The sequence below is a fragment of the Prinia subflava genome, chromosome 2 (genome assembly GCF_021018805.1).
Source record: "Prinia subflava isolate CZ2003 ecotype Zambia chromosome 2, Cam_Psub_1.2, whole genome shotgun sequence".
NCBI classification, from domain to species: domain Eukaryota; kingdom Metazoa; phylum Chordata; class Aves; order Passeriformes; family Cisticolidae; genus Prinia; species Prinia subflava.
This window is the reverse complement of record NC_086248.1, coordinates 80,826,284-80,853,401: the sequence shown is the minus strand read 5'-3', so window position 1 is coordinate 80,853,401 and position 27,118 is coordinate 80,826,284. Positions and strand designations below refer to the sequence as shown.

General features: G+C 36.1%; 1 protein-coding gene across 1 annotated transcript in view; it reads right to left on the bottom strand.

The window, feature by feature from the left end:
* MTA3 (metastasis associated 1 family member 3) overlaps positions 1-27,118 on the bottom strand; it is an 82,043-nt gene that overhangs the window by 13,891 nt on the left and 41,034 nt on the right. The window contains exons 7-9 of the mRNA XM_063390774.1: positions 15,741-15,843; positions 6,208-6,307; positions 1,204-1,392 (exon numbers count right to left, since the gene is read on the bottom strand). Coding sequence (XP_063246844.1) covers positions 1,204-1,392; positions 6,208-6,307; positions 15,741-15,843 — 392 coding nt within the window. The remainder of the gene's footprint in view (positions 1-1,203; positions 1,393-6,207; positions 6,308-15,740; positions 15,844-27,118) is intronic.

Sequence of the window (27,118 nt, the reverse complement as noted above, 5' to 3'; positions counted from 1 at the left end):
AATATTTTCTTGAACTTAAAGGAGCTGTTTCAGCCATGATGCAACTTTCAACCTTATGTCATGAATGCAGTGAACATTTTCTCCCTTAGGAATCTCAGAATTAAGCATGCAGATATAATACACCTATTAAAATGTCAGTTCTTTAGAAAAACAATAGCCTTCCCTTCCCACCTTCATTCAATTACCTGTTCCATTTCAAAGCTGTGAAAATGAAGGAAAGACAGCTCAGCCCATTGCCAAACCTCCTCCCCCACTGTCCTCTGTCTTGGAAAGACTTCTACATTTACCATACAGTACCTTTTCCCCCTCCCTCCCCAACAAAGATTATTAATAAACTTCTGCAAAGAAAATGAAAAGATCTTGAATTCAGAGTCAAGCAGAATGAGATTAATGTGAAAATGTTTCAATTCAATTCTGTCTTAAATAATGGAATTCCTTTGGTTCAAATTTTAACTTTTTCATGAAGCCCAACTTGAACATGGTACAACAGAGGAAATCTTTTTCCTTGAAAGAAAAAGTGTCTCCATAAAATGTGGAAAAAAATTTGCAGCAAATTACTAGGAATTCCAGCAATCAGTGTTAGAATCCATTTAATTTCATTACTTTGCATCAGAATTAGCAAATTAAAGGTTTACTGCACTATAGTCTGATACTTCAGTACCAAAATGATTAAAGTTAGAACATATTGGAAAACATTTCTTTTGCTTTTCAGAACTGCCAAAACATCTAATATGTCAAAACAACTCCCTGTAGTACATTTTGAAATGTACTATCTGAATACAAATTTCTCTCTGCTAACCACAGTAGGAAACCCCAGCTTTCCAAAAACACCCAGGGGAACCAGCCATGTAGCTGCTAATGAATTTCACTGGAAATTGTGGAAACACTCTGCAAAGTTCCTGGACCTTTTTCAGATTCTTGTAAGATCCTTGTAAAAATCCTTTTCGGAACATCTCAGCATGAGATGTCCTACCTGATATTAAACCACTAAACAGATTACCTTTTGCCACCATCCTTCCAAACAATAGCATTGAACAAGAAAGCATATTGACTTTCAGCCAGATAAAATAGATAGCTACGTTAATCACACGTATCAGCTACACAGATTTCTCCCCTAGCTGAACCTCCCAAACCTACAGAAAGCAGCTATGCTCAACCATGGCAAAACACAGCTACAGGAAAGGGCATTACTTTCATACTTACGAAGTCTTGTCGAATGTCATTGAAATCCTTGCCGTACTTTTCCAAGGCCTCTTCAAATAAACTAGCTTCTGATGCTGACCACTCTTCCATTTCATCCCTACACAAGACAGGCCCTCCCAGGGGCACCAGAACGCTGATGGCACTGCTCAGATCATAGTTGTGTTTATGCAGTGTGTCCATTGCGTGGAACTGGCAGAGACAAGGAGAGAGCAAAGATGTGTTTAAATAGACAGTAGCCCATCTCAGTTAATGCAAATTCAATATATGATTCTCTATAAACCAAGCAAGGAGCCTCGATTAATGCTAAATTTAGAATCTATCTTGATATCGTAGTTTTCTGCTGCAGAATATGAGGAAAATAAATGGTTTATTACTTAACCTGGGAAAGGAAATACCTTGATAAAATGTTTACTGTGTTTAAATGGCATTAGTTTATTAGTTCCTGCAAATTACTAGCAAACATTTCTAAAGAATCTCTTGTTGGTAGAAATTGGTTCCAAGAAGCCCAATAAAGACAGTGGCATATATTGACTATGGGCCATTTTCAATTAACAGAAGCTCTAAATAGTAACTAAACAGCTGCTCAGACATCTATGAGCTCAATATTCTCATTGCTGGCAAAGGAAGACATTTATTGTTTTTGTTATCATCATACTGAAAGAGCAGAAAGATTTTTGTCCCTTGCTAAACACTGTTGTCACAGACCAGTAAATAAGGTTTCTTTGGTTGATTCCTTTTCTGTTATTGAAGGGAAAAACAGAACCCAAACAAATGAGAACAATCTTCCCACTGTAGGTAACACTGAACGCTGCCACTGCTAACCAGTGATGGGGAATATGAAGAGTAAACAATTCCACCTGTCGGGAAAATGAGCAGCACACAAGAAGCATTTCTGACTCCGCGTCCCAAAAGACCCCATCATCCCAATCCAACTGGCTGTGCTGAAGGAGTTATCAGAGTGATAAGTGTGATAATGTCTGGGACTCTGTATCAGTCTCCTTCCAATGTGTCCCACCACAGTGCTGAGCTCCAAGAAAGCGCACAAACTCTCATGAGGCCACAAACCCAGCTAGGAGAAAACCTTGTGAGGAAGGAACACTCCTGCATTATGTGTCAGGAATTCCAGATGAGCTTCTGCAAACAAATCTACTGCAAATAATGGATTCTTCTGATCTTTTGCAATCTTCTACCAATGACTATTGTCTTTCTCCAGTGTTTACTGTAAGTCTTTGAGTGCTATCAAGCACAAAATTCTGAAACTGTTTTGTCTGCAAGAAACAATGTCACTATTATCCTGCATATATCATTTTACTTGTAGTTCAATCAAATTCACCAGCCTGGAGAAAAGTCATTGCTAAAATCAAGTATTCTAATATGAAAGTATGTAACAATGTCTAAAATCCATCAGCTTCATATTAGACAATGTACATTGAAATCACTGGTTTATTGTTTACCATTCAGGCAATGAGTAAACCAGGTCTAAAGACTGAACCCTTACAGTAGATGTATTACTGAGGTTTAAATCTTTGTTTAAATTGCAGCCCTCATAGAAAAGCAGTACACACAGAGCATCTTCCAAGCAGCTGCTGAATCCAGATCTATTCACTGATACCAACTTTCATAAAAATGATGACAGAAGTGAACAAATCAGAATCTTGCGCTTGCTTTATGTTCATTTTTCATCTGTAAAAAACATTTGACTCCATAAAAATTTGTTGATACTACTAGAGAAAAGATGGATACTGAATTGTGTGGATAAGTGCTGTGTTTGCTGAGCTGTCCTGTGACAGAAGGTTACTGACAAGTTCTTTGATAGTAACTGTGCTTTCTACAAGAAGGCAGCCCTCACCTGCATCAAATTTTCACACTGCAGTGCAAATTGTGGTAGCAAGAGCAAAAGAAGCCTGAAGCAATTCATGGAGGCTGAGAGAAAAAAATCCTGGAGTACTTCTTTTTATCTGCTTTACCCTAAGAAGCAGGAGGCTGGCATTGCCTCTCCCAAACAAGAGCCTGAAGGACAGAGGAAAAACCACCCTTCCCTAAGAGCTCTTGCCCAGAGCATGCTGTCCAACACAGACATGGGAGTCTATCAGAAGAAAAGTGTTAGCCATACAGGTAAGAGGCATCTTCAAGTCCAAATATAAGCAAGCAGAAGAAACTTTCCACCACAAGCTAAGGAGGGGCTGCATGGAGATGGAAGAAAGGGCATGGAAGGGCATCTTGCAACCAGCCACACAACACAGCTCCCAAACCAGCTGCAACTCCAGACTGAGCTGCCTCCAACAAAGCACTCAAACTGGAAACTGAGTGTGGGTTCTCCAATGCAATCATATTTTAAGTCTGTTTACTTAGGAGCCACATATATGGAAGTCTAATAAAAATCATTAAAAGACACCACTCAAAATGCAAAGGAAAAGACTGATCATACTTTTTATTTTGAAGAGACATCCTATATCACATTTAGGTCCCTATAGTAAGGTCACATTAGCTCTTCTGAACAAATCCACAACAAGAAGCAAGTGATGCTATCAGCCTGCTTTGCTTTAAATGTCTCTCACGGTCAGTATATGCACTATGAAATATTTAGGAATCTGAAACAGAAGGTCTTCCCAGTCTCTTTCTTTTCTTAGAGATCAATTTTCATTATAAAATAAAACACAGCCTTTGAGAAGGCCAGAAATGCAAGTTGCTTGTCTCAAGTTTTTACCACTGTAAGAGAGCATATTTGTTATCATCTAAGAAGGTAAACACACATTGTTTCATGTCTTCAGTAGGGTTTTCTAAAAGCAGGGTGTCTCCTATCTTGTCTCATTACCTTTCCTATGTTTTCAAAATAAAGGAACCTGAAAGCAGCCTCTCAGTTGTTATTCATCTGCAAGAAATGTGTACATCAACCCCGAATTCATCTATGTTCATAATCTAGGCTTTTTTTTTTTTTAAATATCAGTCTGTTTACAGTTATCTCTGATTAAAACTAATTAGGATTAAAACTTAATTAGGAATACTGGAAAGCCACAGGTGTGGCACACAGAAATCCCATTAATAGCACCTCAGGTGCAAGGGTTATCTGTTTTGCATTAAGAAGATAGAGGGTATCATTTTCTTAGTGTTATGCACCTATATTCAAAGTATAAATGAGATACACCACAAGTTCTGCAAATGCCTCTACTAGCTTTAACTACTGCTGAAAATATGCTCCCAATTAACATGGAAATGTCTAAAAAGTAACTACTATAATGACAAATATGTCTTTTCTTAACTTAGAAGGAAGTACGTTGCCAAAAATCAAAAAAGTAGTGTTTTAAAAAGCTGAGGGGGTAGGAAAATGAGAAGAGACAGACACAATAATTAAGCCTAGGGTGGCTTCTCTGATGCCTCATTATAAGATATGCCTTTCATTAAGTGTAATGGAACTTAATGGATCATTTGCAATGGAGAAACATTAACATGGCACTCAAACAAAGTATCCCTTTATTAGCAGCACTGCCATGTATTTTCAAATGAGAAATTGCTATAAGGATAAATCCACTCTATTAATCTCTGAATACAGAATGCAAATAAAGAAGGGATATGCAATATGTGAAATTCATTAGAAAATCTTAATCCAGTGAAATATTAATAAAATGAAACATGTTAAAGCACTATTTTGATTAACAAAATAAAGTATTTAATGTGAACTGAATTGTGTTTGTACAAGTCATATTAGCAACTGTGAAACAAAAAATTAATTTTGAATATTACTGAAAACATTACATTTTGTCCCTGCCTTTACAATACTATCATAGTCCAGACTAAATCAGTTTCCTATTCATTAGCCTTTGAGTACACTGCAAAAGGTAATAAACTAAATATTTTTCTCATCATAATAAAAAAATTATTTTATCTGGAATACAAGAATTGTCCCACTGAATCAGACCAATCACCTATCTAACTAAGCATTGTGTCTCATACAGTAGCACCAAGGAATATTAGCTAAAATATTCAGGTAAGCCTAATCACAGTCTGAGGTCAATTTTCATTTAATTGATCAGCATCTACAAAGCTTCAGAATGAGGACATTTAGCAGGTACACCTTTCCCTATTCTCCTTAGTACTAATTTGTGGCCTATATTGCCACATAATTTTTCTAACCTTTTTTTAGCCTGCTGGTACTGCCCATTCCCACAAAATCTTGGGCAACTGAATTCCAGGTATTCTCTATTCACTTTATAAGGCAGTGCCTTAACTATTCTAAACTCATCTGTTAATTTTATGGAGTTTCTTCTTATTCAAATACTCCAGTATCTGGCAAATAGCAGGTCTTCTTTGACAGACTTGTTTTCTTCTATGTGACAGTGTTTAGATACAAAAAGACATAAACCAATAAAACAACAGTTGATGTCTTTGGAAATCTTAGTCAAACTTGATTTTCTGAAATAGTAATACTTTTGGTCTCATATAGTGTTCCTGGCATACTTTATTTACTGCAGCACACCTTCTCAGCTGGTATGATTATACAGAAACAAACCCGTAATCAATACATCTTTCACTTTCTCTAAAAGATGCAGGTGCTTACATTAACAGTGAACAGCATACTAAGGAAACATAGTAAGAATATGCTAATTAAAATGTTCTTTAAAAATACACTTACAAAGTCAGATTACTTATCCTCTAAAAAATATGATGACATGTACACCCAGTAAGTACAAAGTATTATCCACACAATTTTCAATCACATACTTTAAAAATACTGCCCCGAATGAACCCCTGTACAATGTGTATTATCCATTCTGCTGTGGGTGTCCACAGCTGTGGGTGATCCACAACTGAAGCCAAGTGTTGCACAGTGTAATTACAAGGGCAGCACTGAGAAGCTTCGAGAAAACACACAGGATCTTCTAACACATACACCCCCCTTGTATGCAGGTATCTAAAAACAACAAGCAGAAAAAGGGGCCTTTGGAGTACCAGATAGTGTTGGATTCATGGGTATAGAAGTTGTAGGATGTTTAAGAAGCCACCTACCAGTGTGATGTCTCGGGAAGCAGCAGCTGCACTCATGTGTAAACTGGGCTGCCTGACAGAACTACTGCAGTCCAGGGCTCGAGCGAACGTGCCAACCGCACTGCAAGAGAGGAACAGCAGCAACAGTAAATACACAGAAAGATGTCATCTCCTCTATCAGACTCTGTCATAGCCATAAAAGTGTCCTTTTACACATGGAAGTCACATACTGTTACTGTTAAGAGTTCACATCTCTGAACAAAGAACAACTGGATAAAGACAAATCACTAAACACTGCAGCAAAAACTCTGACCTTCTGCCCCCAAAAGTAATGACATACATATAAGAACAGCAGCCCAGAAACAAAAGATAGTCAGAGAATTCTCAGGTACCAACCTCTTAATGTATGGATTTTTAAATTAACTATGAAGTCAAAGATTCTCCACAGTTTGGGATGTAAAATCAGGACCATTATTTCTAAAATTATAATGCTATAATAGTGCTTGAAAATTATAATTCTAATTAAAAAGGGGGTTCACCATGTCCCCAGGAGGAAATTAAAAACGTTTTATTCACTTCAGTAGTACGTGTCTACGACTTCCATCAGTGAGCCAAAAAAAGCATATTAGCTTAGTCTAAGGTACTCCCAAAATCCTGTGTTGTCACAGGTTTTAAGCAATGAAATAAATGGATCTCTCAATCTACTTAATTAAAGCATTCCATTATTGAAATGGACATATTTTTTCCAAAACTTTACTTTCTTTTTTACTTTGGTTGATGAATTGTACATGGCATCCATTATACTTAGACTGTTCTAAAGTGTAAAAATTTCTTGGAGAGCAGTAAACATTTCTTGGAAGTACATCTGTGTATCATGCACAGTGAAGGAAAAGGTGCACAGAGAATTTGACTGGGCCCAGCACATCATACAGGAAATGAGCAAAGATGCAGGGCCATAAAAGGTTATCAATTAACAGATGAGAAGTTTCTCCAGTACCTGGAGTTGTATAATGACTCCTGAGGTGCATTGTTGTGTCACACTGCTTTCAGAAAAACCCCATTTGGTGCAGTTATGACGTAAAGCCTTCTAAATTCAAACACCCACTTACATAACAGATGTAAGGCAGTGCAATCCTTAGGCTTAGGGACTCAAGCCTCACTCAACAATTACACCCCACACGACTTTCAAGTGCAGAGTTATACCAATGGTGAACGTCACTGACAGATAAACACACATTGCTGTATCCTATAAATCTGATATTCAACAGTAAAATAATGTGTACCAAGACATAAACTCACTGAAGCTATAAATGATCATGGAGAAACTGATAATAAAGCATTTTACCACAATTTTATCTTGAACCTCAAAAAATTTATTACTGAATGCATGTTTCAGTACTTGCTGCCACAGCCTTACAAGTTAAGATTCAACAGCAGTGACTCATTCAGACCCCTGGTATTAATTGCTTTAGATTTCTAAAGGCTGTAGAATAAATAAGTAACATTCAAATGTTTTTCCACAACCTTTACTCCCTCTTTGTGGATATGGCAAATATAAGACAAGAACATACACACACATTCTATTTTTTTTTAAGCCTGGCAGTACATAAAACAGTATTTGTCCACAAATAATTTCCAAGAATAAGGCTCTATTATGAACACATTTCCTGATATTTGTCAGCCCCTTTCAACATGTTGGCATTGATAAGGGTTGTAGCTAAGCAGTCTTTCCTGTCATCCTTCTGTCCCTGCTGCTCAAACTAGTGAATGTGGCATGACTGCATTTCTCTTCTGCTGCTACCTGCTAGCTTCATATCTTCCCTTTGCATAATTAAAATTATTTCCTTTTGACCACATTTCTAAACCAAAGTCTGAGTATGCTATGAACACTACAAAGAACGTTCCTCACAGTCAGTCTCTGCCAGATCAAACTTTGGAGGCTGACTTCTGAGCCCAAGAGTATTTTGTTGCTCAGAATGTAAAGTCAAAATTAAGAGCCAATATAAAGCTAGGTTTCTTCTGAATAAGTGATAGAGAGGTAAGAGCTGATGCACCAGTGGACATTGCTTCCAGTGCTCTGCCGAGTAGGGCAAGATTGCAACCATCAGAGAAGAATGCTGTGTGGGAGTTTGGAGTACGTGAGTGCAAAACAAATTAATAATAAATAAAACACATAAAAACAAAATGAAATAATAAAAACAATAGAATAAAAGATTATAATAAAAAAATCAAACATAATGAAACAAATATGGCAATAACAAAAAGAACAAAACATAAAAATAATAAAATGCAGACAGTGTACCATTTGGGGTGTCAGTGGGGACAGGATAGGGGTGGGGACAGTACAGGACACAAATTGGGGTGTCTGGAGGTGTAAGGTGTGTGTATATCCCTGGCTCTCCTAAAATCAAACTAACTGCCAGTTCTCCTTTCCACAGAAACTTGTGAAAAACAGTGAATTTCCAAATAAGTGTAGAAATTCTAGAGCATTTGGCTGTTAAATAGTAACTAGGTTCAAAACTAAATAGTGATATATGGTGCATTGCATAATCTAGCTATGCAATTCAGATTCAAATTCAATATTAATTTTAGAAATCACTAAAATACCTTAATTTTTATGTTTTTCAATTAAAAATACAGATATGAGGCACATCTTGATGGAAAGGTCAAACACTACCTTTGTCATTTTTCCTTCCACAACTTTTTTCTAATTCCACCATTAAAGAATTGTTTTAGAAAAGGAACAAAATAAATAAATAACCAATATCATTTCCAGAAGACACGTGTCTTCACCTACCTAAAATAAAACTCAATATTAAATCAACACAAGCTAAACAGTCACACCCTAATCACTTATTTTTCTTAACAAACTTTCAATATTCATGTATCAAAATTATTGTTAAGCATGCAGAATTCAAAGAAGAATTACAAATTGTTAACTGAAATTATATTTAATTCAGTAATAATAAACTGACAACCCAAAAAACTGTGCTCAGCAAGCTACTTATGAATTATTCAATGTGTAATTAAAATACTTAGACTTCAAACAGAAACCAACACTCCCCACATTTTCCAAAACAAGCTAAAGCCAAAAGTCACACAGGTGAATTACAGAGGTGGCAGGGAGATGGACAAGACAAACCATTGGCATGATCAGCAGGGAGATCACTCTCTGCACAGCCTACATCAGCAAGCAGCTCTAAGAGCTTTAAGAGTTAGACCAAATGATCCAGTGTTACCTTAATTAGGTTTTCCTTGGTTTAATTATCTTAAAGAGCAGAACCAAGGAGGTTCTCTCAAGGATTCATAACAGATTGCAGCTGACAACCATATAAACAAAACAAATGGATACAGTCCAGTGCCAGGATCTAAGATTATGGATTAAATCCACAAATTCAACAAAACACAACAAGGTCTATGTCCAAAAAACATGAGAGATCGCTGCAGTTGCTATGCCTGTGTGCCCTACATTTAGGCTAAATTTCAGATTAGATTTTGAACACAGAAAATATATTGCTCAAAATTTCTTTTAGCTCGGGTCTATGATATTAAAGGAAATAATTGTTCAAATCTTTGTGCAAGATTAATATTAGTGGTAGCCAAAGAAATTAAGAAGCAGCAAACACAAGAGACTGTCCTAACAAGCTTCCAAAGATTTGGTGGCTTGTCAGCATCTAGTTCTGAGAAGAGTTGTTATTTACCAAAGAAAATATCTGGAACCACTGCAATTATACACCAGGAGAAAAATACCTTCTGCTTCTCCCAGTATCAACAGCAGTCCAGCATCAAATCAGATCCAGAAAATTCTGGATGCAGGCCAATTAACTCTCAGTTTTCTTCTACCTTGTTTCTTGAAAATCCAGCTGAGACATACATCCTTCTCAGTCTGAGGATCTTTATTTCACAATTGCTCACTTTTGTTTTTTACACTGCTTGTCTGTTTCAGTGATGCCAGACAAGTAGTGGGCATACTCTGGACAAAGTTGTTGGAAGTGAACCCCATCTGTGCACACATGAATCCGCAAATCCAGAATTATCTGCAGATACCTGCAAATTAATGAGCGAGACCTATGCCTCACCTCTGAGCTAATACTTTTGAGGAAAACAGTTAAGTGATCTTTGGTGGTTTTTTATATATTAAAAAAGGAAATCTTTTGTTTTCCTTCTCTTTACTCCAATGTTCCTCTTCACATTAAATTGGAAACAGTCCTAAAAGATGACCTCTTAGACTGCTCTGAACTTAAAAACAAAATTAATATCAGATTTGAAAGCAAATTAATATCTGATTGCTCTTTAAGGAAATATCATGATACTTAAAATATTGGAAGGAAGAAACAAAAATCTTCAGTGAACACACACACAAGCAACAAAACATTAATTTAAAACTGAAAATACATGAGATTTTTTACTACTCAGTTTTGCAAAATCTGACCTGCAGAATATATTCAAAGTAAAATGATGCTGTTACAAAAGATTTTTTTGTTTTGCATTTCTAGGCAACTGCCTGTACAGTACTATGCTTCAGTATTATCACTTCAAGTATTTACAGCACAAAAGGAGATGGCACGATAAACATGAAAAGTCACCTGCCACTATTCTTTTGCTGAAAGACTCTCAAAGTTAAGAGTAAGAGTGGCATGATATATCAATGTCTGCTACAAGCAACCTTCACTTTCATTGCTACATGAATAGAAAATGAAACATATGTGAAATCTTTCTTATTCAACAGAAATAGGATCCGATAGATAAAAGTAGTTGAATTCACAGGATGTTCTTTAAGGCATCATCTGTATGCTATCCTGCAATTTCACAGTCACAGAGGAGGAGATGTACAGCCTCCTAAAAGCAGGTCCATGAAAACTCTGCTACGGAAACTTATTCTTTATACTGCAACAGATCATGGTTCATTGATATATATATTTATATATATATATATATATATATATATACACACACACACACATAAAAAATCAGGCCCAAGTCTAAATTAGTTCTTTTGAAATGAATTTGGGTCAATAAGTACAGTAATACAAAAGGCACAAAGGAATAAACATATACTAGCCAGGCATGACAGACAGGCAGAAACACTGAATTTCTGATATGCCTGGTAAATTTGATGTGAACATATTTTTCCTTTTTACTACCAAACCATCTGCCTACCATTAGATGCTGTAATTCACCTTGCTAGCAAACATCCAGCTTTGTGAGCACAGCATTGGCATCAAGATTTTTCACCATTTTTGCTGCATAATTTTATGTTGCAATTCTGCCATTAAATTTAATTACCTCTTTAATGAACTTCAATTCCTTTTACTTCTCAGCACCTCCAGAGAATCCAGACGCATTGTAATACTGAAGACTGCAAACTGATGTCTTTTATGTATTTATTTTCATTTATGAGCTTTGGGAATCTGGTCTACTGCCACTGACTACAAAGAATTATTTCACAAGAAAAGAGCACTACTTTTTGGTCACACCTGTACATGTTTTTACTCAAGGTTCTCAGTTAATGAGTGCATTATTTTCCTCTATATAATCAAAGAGACCTTGTCAGATGAAGCTGCATTGTGTTCCCTGCCCCACTCTAAGATAAATTAATGTAACAATCACAGAACATCTCCAAATATACAAACATACTGTGAGCACTTATAGTTACCAACAAAAAATGAATATAATCACTGTCCTAGAGCAAATGGAAGAGTGGGAACAACACAGGAAGGATCAAGATCTAATTTAACATGATTAAGAAGTAATTCTCCATTCTTCTATGATTTTACATCAAAAAATAAGCAGGCATTCAAATGAAAAGAAATATGTCAGATAGAGGGTGTGTAATGCCTTTTTAATGTCATAGAAATCAAAGTACAAAATTTTAAGGTAGGGATATAATGCTTTAAGGCTATTTTAATTAGCTTTCAAAACTCTGGTTTAGTTGGAAATAAGCTGGGACCAAAAATGTCTATAAAATAGCTTCATTTAGAAATATATTCCTTCCAGAAGACTGTGTTGGTAATGTAGTTAGATGAAGCAGAATAAAAGAACCACATTCTTAATGGTTGCACTGAATCATAAAGCACATAAATGGAACTAGAATGTACCAAAAATGTATCATGCAATGAATTGGAGACCAAACTCGCAGATGGAAAGAAAATTAAAAAAAAAAAATTAAAAGAGTCATTTCTTCAGCTTTCAGCATCTGTCTCACACCTCCCATTGCATTTGAGACTGGGCAGAATAATTTTTAACACTCAAAAATCAAAAAAAAAGACAGGACTCTTATGTTATACAGACAATAAGAATGCTTTTATTTCCTAACACTTTACAACTTGGGACAGAATTAGAAAAGAACATAAGATCTGGCAATGAAATGAAGTATTCCTTGTATATAAGAAACTATAAGAGACTGATGATTGCAGGAAACAGGGTGTCTCTAAATCAGTTCAAATTAGGAATGTTGTCCCCAGCATTTTTATCTACTGCGTTTTAACCACCAGCAAAATGTATCTCCTAGCATACTGACTGAGTTCCTGTTAGAAGTAGCTCCACACACTCACAGATACTTAGTCCACAGGACTTGATTAGAGTTATGACTAAAAATAAATCTGCTCAAAATGTGCAGTGTGGACACTGGGCCCTCAGCACCAAAGGTTTCAATTCTACAAATCCATTTCTACTATACTGAACTATTTGCTGATGTGGGCAGATGTGAATGCTGTAGCAGCTTCTCAAACTCCTGTCCTTTGGAGCTGGTAGACACAGAAGAAACATGGCCAATGCATAGGACAGAAGGGAAACTGGCAGATGCAGTTATATTTTATTTGAATGCAGTAGAAAACACTGTTGGACTTTTCATTGTCACAGCACAAAAATTACCCAAAAGACAACTCAAATCTAGAATATATTAGTCTGATGCCTCAAGCTTCTCCTAAGAGATGCTTTTGCTAGCTCAAGCAAGAGTTCTTACCCAAATTTTGCTTCAGTAGTAGCAATAAAGTACTTTCAAGATTTGTGTATCAGGTAAGACTACCTGGGGAGGCCAAGTTTATGGATCCTTCCACTTTTTTCCAAGTCTCCACCTTTTTTTTTGGCACTGTTGCCTCTAATTTCTGCACAGGATAGGTATATCCGTCTACTTTTCTACCCAGGAAATTATTAAATAGTAGAGCTTAGTGAGAGGCCCAGACTGACCAGGCAAACCCAGGAAAAAGGCCTCTCATTCCTGAGACAGTAAACAAACCTTGTAAGACAGGGGAAGTTATGTATCCAAGGTAAAAACATAAATATACTTGTAAATGGGCAATACAAATAAAAAGAGCATTTAAACACTTTCTAAAAAAACAACAAAGCTGCCTGTGTGATTGAAAAAGCTAAACTATTAAAGGACAAAAGCAACTCTCCTTTCAACCAGATCAGACTGGGAAAAGAATGAGAAGAAATATTCAATTCCTTCAACACAGCATCTAAAAACGATCACTTGCAAATGCTTTTAAAATGTCAAACACAATAGCATACACATACTTAAGGAAAATCACACCAGGGAAGGTATTTAAGAAAAAATTCTTCCTGTCATGTTTTCAAATTTGCAGAACTAAACATAACCAGAGTAAAGATCATTCCAGCTGGAAATCCAGCAGGCACAGCCAATGCCTAGTGAACCACAGTCAGGCTGCAGCAGAGCTGTCTGTAAGGCACTGCTCCCCACATCACAATACCAGCTCTCCACTGTTGCTCAAGCAGCTTTTTAAAAGGGTCAGTGTAAATCCTGTAACCCACAACACACTGAATTGAAAGCTGCCACCAAATCAACACAGAATTATTTTTCCCCAAGTTCATAAAAATCTGTCTCAGAAGCCACTTAGAGCATCTTGTGAATCTGAATATATGGGAGCTTGGAACCCATTTCTGTCAGTTGAAAAGCAACTTGCAAAGATGAACAGAGTTCTGTGCCAGAACATCCAAAAGCTGCACCTGAGTAACACCTGATTACAGGTGGCCATCCAAGTACCACAGGACCTTGGATAGTTACAATTAATCAGCCATGATCCACTAGAACAGAAACCATCTTTACAGAAATGTATCAACTTTAAAAAAAAAATGCAGTCTTGGTCAGGGCACAGCATTGCAAAGGATGTCTTAAATAACAGGAGGAGAGAAGCATATTCTTCTTGATGTATTTAATTATTCTCTGTTACTTCCCAGCAGGCTGCTTACAGCTACACTCCTCTGGAAACATTTTTGCCTCCACAGAATACTACTTAAGCTCCCCAGAGTAGCTGAGAAATCGTGAGAAGAGGAATTTTAAAGCAATGAATGAACTCTTCCAAAATTCAGTCTTCATGGAGATGTTTCTTTACGACACACCACAGTAATCTGGCCATACATCTCCAGGTATTATATTGGTGAAAAAGTAGCTCAGATCCCTGGTTTCTATGGAACATTTAACAGACCCTGTGACTTTATGAACACCTGCTGACACCTAAACCCGTCAGTCTTGCTCAAAAATTCAACAAGGCAGGTTAAAAAAAAAAAAAAAAAAAAGGGAAAAAAAGTTTTAGTACTTTATAGAAAGGATACAATATTCCAAGTGGGAGAGTAAGGAAAAAACCTAAGTGGATCAGCACCTGAACTGTAAATGAGTAAACCACCATGCCATATCACCATACACATAAGCTGAAAAATATAGAGCAATTTTTTTCTTTTTTCCTTCCTGAAAAGAAATGTTGAAATGTTTGCAATGCTTTTTTTTTCAAAAACTAGAAACCATGTAAAAGGATTATTTGCCTAAAAAGACCTGAGGATAAAACCCATATGTGAAATGTGTTCTCTGTTATCATTAGAACAGTACTTTTGTAAGCATGAATTAGAGCAAAGTCAAAACCTGCTGTATCCTATGAATGTAGAATTGCCCTTCAGTAAGAAGCCCACAAAATTTTGAAGGGTTTTTTAAGTAGAGAAATAATTTCTAAAGGCATTTATTAATTCAAAGCACTTTGATGTCTTCATAAATCTGCTTTATCATGGTAATGTATAAAATTGAACTGACTTGATTTTTTCACTAATGAAATATATGACTTGAAAACTTTATTTCAATATTCATCCAAAATAATTGCACTGTATATTATTCAGCTTACATGCATACGTGGCAACTTCTGCACCCATTTTATTTGTTAACATTTTCTTTATTTCTACTCTTAACTTCTATTTTATGCCATGGAATTCCAAGTACTGTAAAATACAAGAATGAGTTATTATTAGCACTGAAATAATTTACTCTGAGGGGAAAGCAAATTGACATCTACATTCAAAGTATCAAATTCTACTACAACCTGAAATAAGGGAGTGTAGCAACATTCCAAAACTCACTCTTTTTCTCTCTACTGCATCTGTAGCTTCAATAAATATACAAAGGGTCATGGTCTGATTTTCTCTTTTAGCTAGCTGTGAGAAAGAGAAGAGCTCACAAAATGGCAAACAGGATGAGTAACATGATATAGGGGAAAAAATAGTCAGTAGAAAAAGGAAAAGGATTTTTTATGAGAGGATTTTAATCTTACCGTGCTACAACTAAAAACTGGTCAATCTGACGGTCAGTAAGGGGGCTATCTGGATCCCATACTTTTACTTCCAGCTTTGCCTGTTCTCTGTCATCTAATTCTCCTGTCAAAAGGTAGATGGGACAAAACACTTATTACTCACAATGTATTCCTCTGTGTAGTTCTTGCACTATGTTTAAAAGAGATATTGTACATTTTTAAACATATACACATACACACACACAGAGTACTTGACAATCATCAGCAGTTATCCAGTTCAATTCCATAATGCAGTGTCACCAAAATAAATACCTTCCCTTAACATCAGCATTTCAATTTAAGGAGACATTCTTTGAAGGTGTAATATCAATGAACCTTAATAAAATGTTATTATAAAGTTGAAACCATAACCTAAGTAACCAGTGGCTTCTTTGAAATGCTTGTCTAGTATATCAAAGTTACTGTTTCATTTAAGCCATACTAAAATTAATTTTACACTTAACCAGCTTTAGCAATTAAATTCCATCCAATTTGTATTCTACGCCCTGAAGAGAAAAATCATTATGCAAAACTGCTGTCTACTGTATTTAAGCATTTTTCACCTTTTCAGCTGCTACATTATCTGTATTGTTAATATAAATCATATTATTAAAATTCCTGTATGCATTCACTAGTTCTATCCTCTTATAAACTAATATACAAGGCTGCACCACAAGAAAGTTACTACACACTACATCATCATTTCCCAACTTCATTTATGTGAACAGAACAATTTGTGTACACATACATAGCTGAAACAATGGGGGTGGTTTCCAAAACTTATTTTGCCTTATATTCTTTATTACAAGAGTATGGCATTTGTACTGCATGAAGAACAGTGAAGTATGAATTTGGTACAAGGATTCACATTCATAACAAAGACTTGATCTTGTCTTGCCTACTACACCAATGCCTTCTCCTGTAAAATAAGAAACATTTCAGAGGCTGATGGAGGAAGCACCACATATGCTACCAGTACGAGCAGATTTACCTGTGGAATGTAGCCAACACATTTGAGAGATGACAACAGCAGAGTCAGAATCATTGTCTTTCCCTTCTGTTTTAGAACAGGAGTGTGTTCTTCCCTCAATGGACATGTGAAAAGCACTAATGTTTATCTGTTTGCCAGTACTTGTCTGTGACTTTTACAAGCGACTACAAAAATGAAAACCTGTTGTCAGATACAGCCATTCCACTCCCTTTGAAAATCCAGGCTGTGTAGGTAGCTCTCTGGTCACACAGAAGACCACTTCAGTCTGTGCTATTTCTTATGACTTAATGAAAACAGCCAGTCTAAACACACACAGGATCATCAGGACACGAAATAACCTGCACACTTAAGAAGCAGACTGCAAACCAAGCACTGCCTCTTCTGAAATCACATCATACATGGTGAGTTCCCTAGCACATCAATTCTGGAAAGAAATTAAAATGTGGGATATATTTATTTGTAACAAACACACAAGTTAGAACTGCACCATGCTGTCTGGCTAATGTTTCAGGAACAAATTTCACAGTCACATTCTCAGAAAAACACAGTAAATTACTTTCTTCCAATACACAGGCAATAAAGCATTGACTGTCTAATGGGACTTCAGCTTCTGTTCAAGCTAATTCATTTCCACTACTGAAGACAAACTTAATTTCTGGCATCTTGGAAAGGTCTATAAACTTATTCTATCGATTGCACACCTGTCAATACATTCATTTCTTCCATCTGTGACAGACACATTGTGGGTGATGTTCTACATTTTATAAATATTCTCTGAGCACTTCATTTCAATCTGTTAATATATAGTTTTTAAATACCTTTAATGTTAGTTAACCATTTCAGAATATCACAGTCTAGAGATCAAGCATTACTCAGGTAGATTATTCTTCTCACAAAGAGAAAACATTATACAACCACAGCACCAGTATTTAATCAAAATATGTCACTCTTCTGAATAGAGTTTACAAAAGGAATAAAAAATCTGCAATACTAGAATTCTTACTTCAATTAGAGGTAATTAAACAATTGTTACTATAAAGTCTATTAAAACTCTTGATAAAGGTGAGTCTGAAATATTGCCAAGCAGTATTTTGTAATGGCAGCAGACATAAATAGGATACAAGCAATGGAATATCTAAACCAAAATAATCTAAACACATAATAATTGCAATGTTAAATATCACTGCAACAATGGTAGACAGTTTTCCAGAAAGCAGGGGGAGTCTGCCAAGCTGCACTTCAAAAGCTACTTAATTCCCAATTTTCTGCTTACATGGCAGGATATAATCACTTAAAGAGGGAAAGTCTAAACAGACCAAACCATGGAGGCAGTCAAGCACTGCTGCAGAAACCTTAGAAAAGTTCATTTCAGGAATAAGTATTTTGGAAACTTCCTTTGCCTGTGCTGAAAGTATCAGTATAGGAGGATCATGTAAGATAAACAGATCTTTGAAAATAAGGATTGTCATCCTCTGTTTTGAGCTGTCAGTCCTTAGCTGATCATGCCTGTATCACATCCTATAGGATTTCTAACATAGCAAATCACTTTAAGATGCAATTTCTCTGTTAGCACATCAGCACTTATCTTCCACATTGTTGAATTTGACACTGAAGTATAAGACACTCAAACTGAACAGACGATAAAGTTGTCATAGTATTAATTTGTTGTATTGCAAAACCCAGCCCACAAAGGAATGGGGGAGTTTTACTTTCACCATTTTCAGTGCATCTGAAAAGGTCAGTTTTGAATGTGTCACCTTCCCTTACCACCAGCAGCATATTAATTATAGCTTCTGCGAAGTGCTAGGCAATTTTTTTGAATAAGTGATATAATGTACAGTATATTCCACTTACTTTAATCACTGCTTATAATTTTATTATAGCCAGTCTAATCCTGATGACTAATTTTATTGGAAAACATTAGTAGATGGCCAGAAATACATCTGGTTTACTCTACGTCAATCATTCAATTCCTCATTTCTCATGGCTGTCTTAAAGAAAAAAGTAAGATTTTTCTTTAAAAAAAAGTTTTAAAGTTTTGTATTTCAGTCACTTGAGAGCAATGAAAGCATAATGTGCCCCTCCAAAAAAATAGAAGGAAAAAGTTTACAAAGCAAAAGTAAACCAAATTCAAGATGAGGTACAAGAAATTAAAGATCTACTTAGTCTTTTAGATTTTACTTCTTGCAGAAAAATACCACAAAGATAACTAGTCCATCAGATTCAGCATGATTCTATGTTCTTCTTGTATCCAATTAAAAGAAAATAACTTTCAATATATAGTATAAGCAGCTTTTTAGAGTGAAATTCTTGTAACTTAATAAATGCACTACAATATTGCAATATACTATTAAGAAACTGAAATATGAATCAATAAGTTAGGTTTTATTTTAAAAATGGTTGCCAATGAAACAATACAAATTCAACTTTTAAAAACAACAGTTGATGAGGTATCTGATTTTAAAGACTCTTCTGATATATAAAGTCTTATTTTCATATTTTGCACAATTTGCACTACTTTTCAAAAACCTTTCTATTCTCCTTCTCCAAAAAGTAATTCAACTGTCAATTCAAGCCAAACATGCAAACTAAATATGTGCAGTGCTCAGTTTTCTGAATGAATCCAGCTTTCAGGACATGCAACACAGAGGTGCCAGCTGCTGGACCCTTAATTCCCCAGGACAGAAAATCTGTAGCTGTGGGGTCACAGTGAGGCAGTAGATCTATCCATGGACAGAACTGGACACCAGATCAAGAGTTTCAACCACAGAGCTCCTCCTAGTAAGCAAATTCATTTAGTCATACAACCTCCTGAAATCAGCCAGTTTTGATGTGTGTGTCAAGTCCTCAGGCTCACCAGACATCCAAGCAGATAAACGTGAAGGCATTTGTAAAGGCTCATGTTCTTCATGCTTAGCACATAGATAAGAAGTCAGTTCAGTGTCTTCATCTCTGTTTTAGTTTTGTATTTGTGGAACAGGAATACCTCTTAGCTAACACTGCAAGGATGTGTAAGAGAGGTACTTGGTTCTTATCCTCCCCTAGATGAGTGCAGCGTGCAACACAATGAAATTTCTTTCACTGAAATATGGATTTAGCACATAAAGCATTTAACAGGTTATTGCCAGAATTCTTTGGGAGTATACTACCTGCAGGTGATCCCAAATGGTTTTCTGAACATAGTTTCACGTGCTGTTTGAATGTCATCACAGTAAAAAGAGGCAACTAATCAGTGAAAATGAAGTTTCAGTTCATGAACCACATTCTCATGCTGCTATTTAGACAGTCTGCAAACATTTTCTCTATCTTGCAGAGTAGAAAAATAGAACCACATTGAATTTTCTTGTACTGTATATGAACAAAGTTCCAGACATTAAGCCTGTCTGTCTAATGTAAAATCTGAGCTTTCTCCTTGGCTGAAAAGTACATTAGTTCCTCACTAAAACAGTCAGCATATTCATCCTGCATAAAATTCTCATTACTCATTTTTATTTTTTTATCATTTGCAATTCTCATCAGTACAGATGAAAAAAAAAAATCAGAAGTTCAAAAATGACACCTAATTCTTCAAAAAATATAATGGAGTTATGTGCAAATAACTTCTCTGATCAAAATAACATGAGAAAGCTTAGATGAAAAGTGTAGGCGAAAGAAAAATTATTTGTTTACCTTTCAATTTCCAAACTACCTCCCTTCTGCCTTAGCTTGCCTGACAGAGGTATATTCATGTTTCAATTATTCAGATAAGGAGTTACATGTTTACACAAATGTCATGGTAAAAATTTATGAATGTAAGACCTGTTTAAGGACTAGAAATGAAAACCAGGCTACATATATAAGACTATAAATGAAAGACCTGTGATAAAGGTCTGTTACATGTCTACAAGCTTTTAAACTGCTATTGGGCATTTTTAAAGCCAATAAAACATGCACAGTCCAATCGCCACTTATCCTCTAGAGCCTGAGTTTATAAAAAACATTTAATCATCCTGCACTTGAAAAATCCCTTCTGAAATAGAACTGCCTCCTATGACCTTAAAGTTCTCTCAGTGTTCAGCTTTCCAGTACTTATAATCACTGATGATCAAAGGACAAGCGCTCACAAAGCGCTCAGAGCTTTAATTCATCATGCTCTAAATTGCTAGAAATTAACAGAAAGAATTACACTCAAGCTCAGAATAAACTGAACTGCAACCACACATTAACAACCAACTTCTACATAGTGCTGCATCAAGGATGGCTGACTTCTGGAAATGCCCAGTGATGGAGGGAAGGAACAAATGAAGCTGCCTCTTTCTCAAGACCCTGAAGAACTGTTTTCAGTTTTGCTGAAGTTCCTTAAATAACAACGCATGGGGTAATAGAGTTTTCAGGAAAGCAGGGTGAAGATGATTCTAAGTAAAATAACAGTACTACATATGAATATTGTTAGTATTTCAAATACTTGCTTTTGAAAAAGGAATACTACAATGCACAAACGTCACATTCTCAAAAAAAAAACATGAAAAAAACCCAAAAAACAAGCCCCACAAAACAAAACCACAAAAAAACCCCAACAAAAACCCCACACCAAAACCAAACCCTGACTAAATTAAAATTAAATCTGTGGTCCTGCAGTTTTGGGTTCCGTTGTTTCAAAAAGCCCTAATGCTAAAAATATGCCAATTCCCTGTTACTTATTCTAAATAGAAGACCTTTTTGTGTGAATAAATGTAAACAAAATAATTTAGAGCAGAACTTTTGGCTTAGGCTGAAATGTACTTTGACTTATTCAAATGTAAAAAACAACATTTCATCTGCATCTGCTATTTGTTTTTCATCTTCTACAGAATAAACTTAGAAGAAAAATCAGATTTGCAGAAAAACAGCAAAGAAACAAAAATCTGAACTTACAATGGGTCCTTTTAGGTGAAGTTACTGAGGTAGAAAATACCAGCAAAGTCAATTAAACACTAAGATGTTGCTGCTTGAAAAGTGATTGGAGTGTTCACAGGGATAATAAGCACATACACAGCACACAATAAATCACTGTACCCTTCATAAGACTGACTACCTGACAACTCATTTAGCTTTTGAACAATCGCAGCCAAGGCTCTACAGCTATTATTAGCAACAAAATCTTTCTGACAGCAGTCGTGCACAACCTGCCACACCAACAACGCAGCACAGCCCATTCATGCTGCACTGCAACCAGAGGGCCACTTCAACCATTGCCTTCAAGCTGCAGAAAAGCAGCAGGTTCATTGCAAACAGAACACTGATAACAGGAGCCAATGTCTCCTCAAGCAGCTAAAGTCAGCAGGGTGTCATGGCTCTTCTTTTACAAAGACCAAAAAATTGACTGGCCTCAAGCATAAAGCAAACTTGAGAAAGGCAGATGCTTTTACAATTCAGGGCAACCAACAAACAAGAAACCAAATAATAACAGAAAAAACCTTCTCCAAATATCCCCAAGCAGGACATCCCACATAACTCAACTGGTGAACAACTTTTATAAAATCTAATTGATAAACAGCACAATTTCCAACTCCTCTGTCTTACCCTCAACTGTCAACATAGAAGTTGTGAATGTCCTGAGAACTGAAGCTCAGAAATTTCCATGACCACACATTTGGTCTGTTTGATAAAAATTATACATGCATTTAATACCTCAACAAATTGGACCAGAAGGCAATAAGTATTTTTACATAACATCACTGAAAAAACTTCATAAAACACTATGGTTTATAATGCAAAGGTTCGAATACCTAATAGAGCTTCTGTAGTACATGTGGCCACAGCCCTTAACTACAGATTTTCCTTGAAAAAGCACGATTAGGCAGAAGCAAAGTCTTTCCTGAAAATAGGCCTCAAGAGGCCATTTACATGTGTTTTGTTTAATTTCTAGTAAAACTGATAAAATCCTATAAACATGCTTTTAATTGCCCAGCATGAAAATAGGTAAATCAGCTCTCTAGAAGCAAGATTGGCAAAAGTCATGTAAAGGATATTATAATCCTATTAAAATTTGACATGAACAACATTGTAAAGTGAATTTTTCTGTTTGTGATAATCAAGCGTTAGACAGTTAATTATGCAAAATTTACTGTATGAGCTTAATAACAAAAAAAAAAATCTTCAAATCTGACAAGAAACTACCATGTTTAAATTGGCTAACCCTCAAGAAACAGCTTCTACTACTATAGATATTATAGAAAAAAATTCATGTTATCTCAAAGACAAAAGTGCAATCAACAGAAACCCCATTGGAGAACAAAATATATTTGAGCATATTTAACCAGGAATTTTATTATTTGTTGAGATTCATCTGATCTATTTTAGATACAGATTTCCAACTAAGATGAATCAAGTTTTGGCAACACCTTTCTATTCTGACCCTAAAGGTGAGTCTTACTGGGTTAGCACCATCAGACCTGTTATGTCTGGTGTTCTATTTCAGCTTCCACAAATAGGAACTCCTAAATCTGTTCGTTATATCTTTTGTTCCATGCATTCCTTTTGAAAAATGCATTGAAATAAATAGAAACCCATCATCTTGTAGCTGAACCAAGATTCTAACCAATATTTGATGTTTTCATTTATTTTGCTGCTGATTTACCAGATTTTCTGTCAAATATAAAAATTCAATGCATTTCACACTGAACTTGGTGAAATCAATTTCTACAAGGTTCCTAGGCATCTAAAAGCAAATCTGAATTTGGCATAACCATCTCCTTCTGTACTTGCCCCAAAGGTATTTTTTATTTCAGACCTTGAGCTTTGCTTTCTGCTCTCTGGATCCCATAAGGTCATCTTGAATTGCCAAGAAACCTGGTTTTAGAGACTGACTGTGAACTCCCAAATTGCTGTATGTAGAACAAGAGGGGTATGCAAGCAAGTAGACACACTGGTTCCTCACCACTGTCCAAAAATAACTTTATGGTTGACAGCTTTTTCCAGGAAAACCTTTCCCCCACACACTGCTGATCGCAGCGTCTAAAGGTGCTGCTGTTGTCACCTTCTGTGGGTGCACAAGAAAAGCAACTCTTCCTTTGATCATCCCTCAGTAACTGGGTTTACTCTAATTCCACTTATTTATTCTTGTAATGGCACTTTGTTTCACTCACAAAGGAAACACTAACATGGCCTCAAAATTATCAGACCTCATGGTTATTTAAAGCAAATTAAATATATAAGGTTAGACAGATAATATTTGTGAAACACTGAACCCAGGAAAAAAAGCAATATTTTCTGAATTTTATTTTCTAAGAACTGCTTAATGTATTAATGTGTCCAGTTCATATCCAGCAATTGTCAAAAAAGTGATCACTTAGCACAAATTACAGACCATATTTTCTGGAAATCAATAGGACACAAAGACACAATATTTGTTTATCCTGTCAGATATTTCTCACAGACACACAGTATCTGTCTTCAGATTATCTGGCTGTCCAATTTTTAATTGAAATATTTGAATACAGAACCTTCTAAAAATATTTCCTATCAACGGGTTTTAAAAAGGACTGATTATTATCACCTCACAATAGAATTAAACCATTGCAGCTACATCAACACTAACAGAAATAATCCATCACACAGACTTTTGACAAGAGAATCAGATGAATCATTCAAATGACTGCTGCAGGTCTCTGGCTGTATGGGTGACTTTCAAATTCAGCAGTGGTCCTTATAACACATGGGAGAATTATGTACCATGAAGTAACAGAACAGATCCCTCCTCATGACATTACAGGTGAGTTTCACTATTCTAAGGTATATTTTTCATCAATTAGATAAAAGACAAAAGATTTTGTTATAAAGGAAGCATTTATAAAACCACAAAACACCAAGTCTACGCGATCCTGAACTTTCATAATATTAAAAATTCAAACAGATTGTAAATGAGTTTCTCATCTGCCTCTTTACTCCCAATCATGTTTAAGAGGGACTCCAGCTTTTAGTTTACATTTTTAATTACTAGAAGGAAAAAAAAAAGCTCTGAACAGAACATCTTTCCTCCAGGCTGCTTCTTCCTCCATTTCAGAGACTAATTCCCCCTCTGTATGTCTTAGCAGGGGGTACTCCTCTTCCTTGCCCGTTCCACACTCTTTGTGTTGCTTTCAGCTCCGTAAAGACTTCCCCAGGGCCTCCTTTCAAAGCCAGATGCGAGAGATAAGCAGCACTGCCCGGGAGGGGGCCATCAGCCTGTGACTCTGAGCCCCTCCAGGCTATTGAAACAGCAACCTGCCAACAGCCTGGCACTGCTGGCGAGGCACTCAGCCAGGAACAGCAGCCAGTTCTCCAGATAAACCTTCAAACCGAATCATTCCACATCATACTTGTCAATGCCTTGCTGCCTGTCTCCTTCCCTATACTTCCACAGGGGAACTGAAAACTCACTTCCCAAATGAGCGCTAACCCTTCCTGCAGCCATCCTCCCCTGGCCCTCTATGCCCGGTGCAAAAAAAAAAAAAAAAAAAAAAATTAGGGACATCTCAAATCACAGAGGGAGAAAACTGTCCTTGTCATTGAAGCACATTAGTAGATGTGGGGCTAATTTTTTTCTTGTCACTTTTCTTTTATCCTCCGCTTTGCTACAGCATTGTCCAAATTTCAGAGGGCATTCACATGACTAAAGTCTGCTCAGACCACCAATAGAATCAAAAGGTCTATACCAAAAAGTCCAAGAACTTGACAATGTGATCTATTGAAAAAGGAAGCAAATACGAGAAATTCAAATCAATTGTTGGAAGAGAAATCAAATTAATTTTCTGCATTTATGATGACTGGACAGAAGTGTAGAAATTTACAAGCATCATGAGAGACCTAGAAGATACACCTGAAAATGATGGATGTAAAGGAGACATTAGAGAACAATTATACACTATGAACAGTAACAAGCTACTTGAGTTAGGACAAGAACCCTCTCCAGATGTCTACAGGATCTCAGGAATACAACAGCTGCTAATCGAGATACATGAGCTCAAACCAAGTTGTTATATCTGGGGTGTGAAGGAGGGAATGTGAGCTAAAGAAAAAATGTGGGCAACTAAGCACAGTCAAGGCTCACAGCTGTGCTAGCCAAATTAGTCAAAACTGCAACCAAGACACAGTGGGCAACAGGCTTTTCATAAAGAAAAATCCTGAAGTGCTGAAAAAGGACCATAGAGGTTCATACGGAAGCTCAAGGTGACAGCCTTTTGGATTTCTAACAGGCTTTAAACAAATTTTAAGAAAACTAAGAAAACCCAAGTGACAATATCTCCTGCAGGGATAAATAGCCGATGGTTTGCATGGTCCTTCCTACACTGCTGGGATGTTCTTTTGAAAATGCTGATTTCAACACTTAAACATCTTACATTGCCTAGCACCACACTGTTCTACCAGATCCTGGTACACAAAATCAAATGCAACATCAGAAATTTTATTTTGATAAATTACTTTTAAAAAATCATAGGAAATTGTTATTTCAAATTGTAATAATTTTCTTAGAAATACAATTGTTTGGTCGGGATATTTTTTGCCAGAGAATCACTGCAGAAAGTTTCACTGGACTTACATATCATGCCCAGGATGCAGTCACGATAAAATTTTTTGTTAGATTTGTTTAGAAAGTATCCTTTGCCTCAGAAGTTTTAATAGAGGTTTGACAGACAGAAGAACAATTATTGACCTTTTTTGACTTGGATGCAGCCTTTCCACTTGATTGACAACACCATTAATGAATGAAAGCATTACTTAAGAAATTACTGGTTTGGCCAATGAGATTACTGTAAACAATTGGCTTCCCTATTTGCAACAGGGCTTCAATTGTATTTGTTTAGCTAAGCTGTCACGCATTTTATTTTGTGCAAATGCATTTAAATTGTGTGACAGCTGCAGTTAGGTCTATGGTGGTATGCATGAGGCAGAAAGAGCAGCACAAGCATGTGACAGGAAAAACAATGCATTAGATGAACCCCTACAGAGCAAAAAAAAAATCCAGTTTCTCCCATTCTTAAGCATTATCCTACTACACAAACTATATCCCTAATGCCATGCTAGCACTTTTCTCTTTCTTATTCTCTGCTTTTTTAGCCAATCACATAAAACAACCTGTTACTGCATCAGTTTTTCCACTGCATGAGATACACTGGTTGAAATGCCAGAATTGAAAAACATTTGGATTTTAAAGCTGTGAGACAAGTAAGAATCAATGTTATATAAAAGTCTACCAAGAATCTAAACTAGTTTGCCTGGGTGCAATCTCCCTGTACACAAAACATGACTGAAGAAAATCTGTTAGTTAAGGTGACAACAATTTGATCATATTGAGAACAATTTATAAAAGTATGCCTTGTAACCAAGTAACAATAATAATAATGACTTGCCTAAACCAACACTGGTAGAG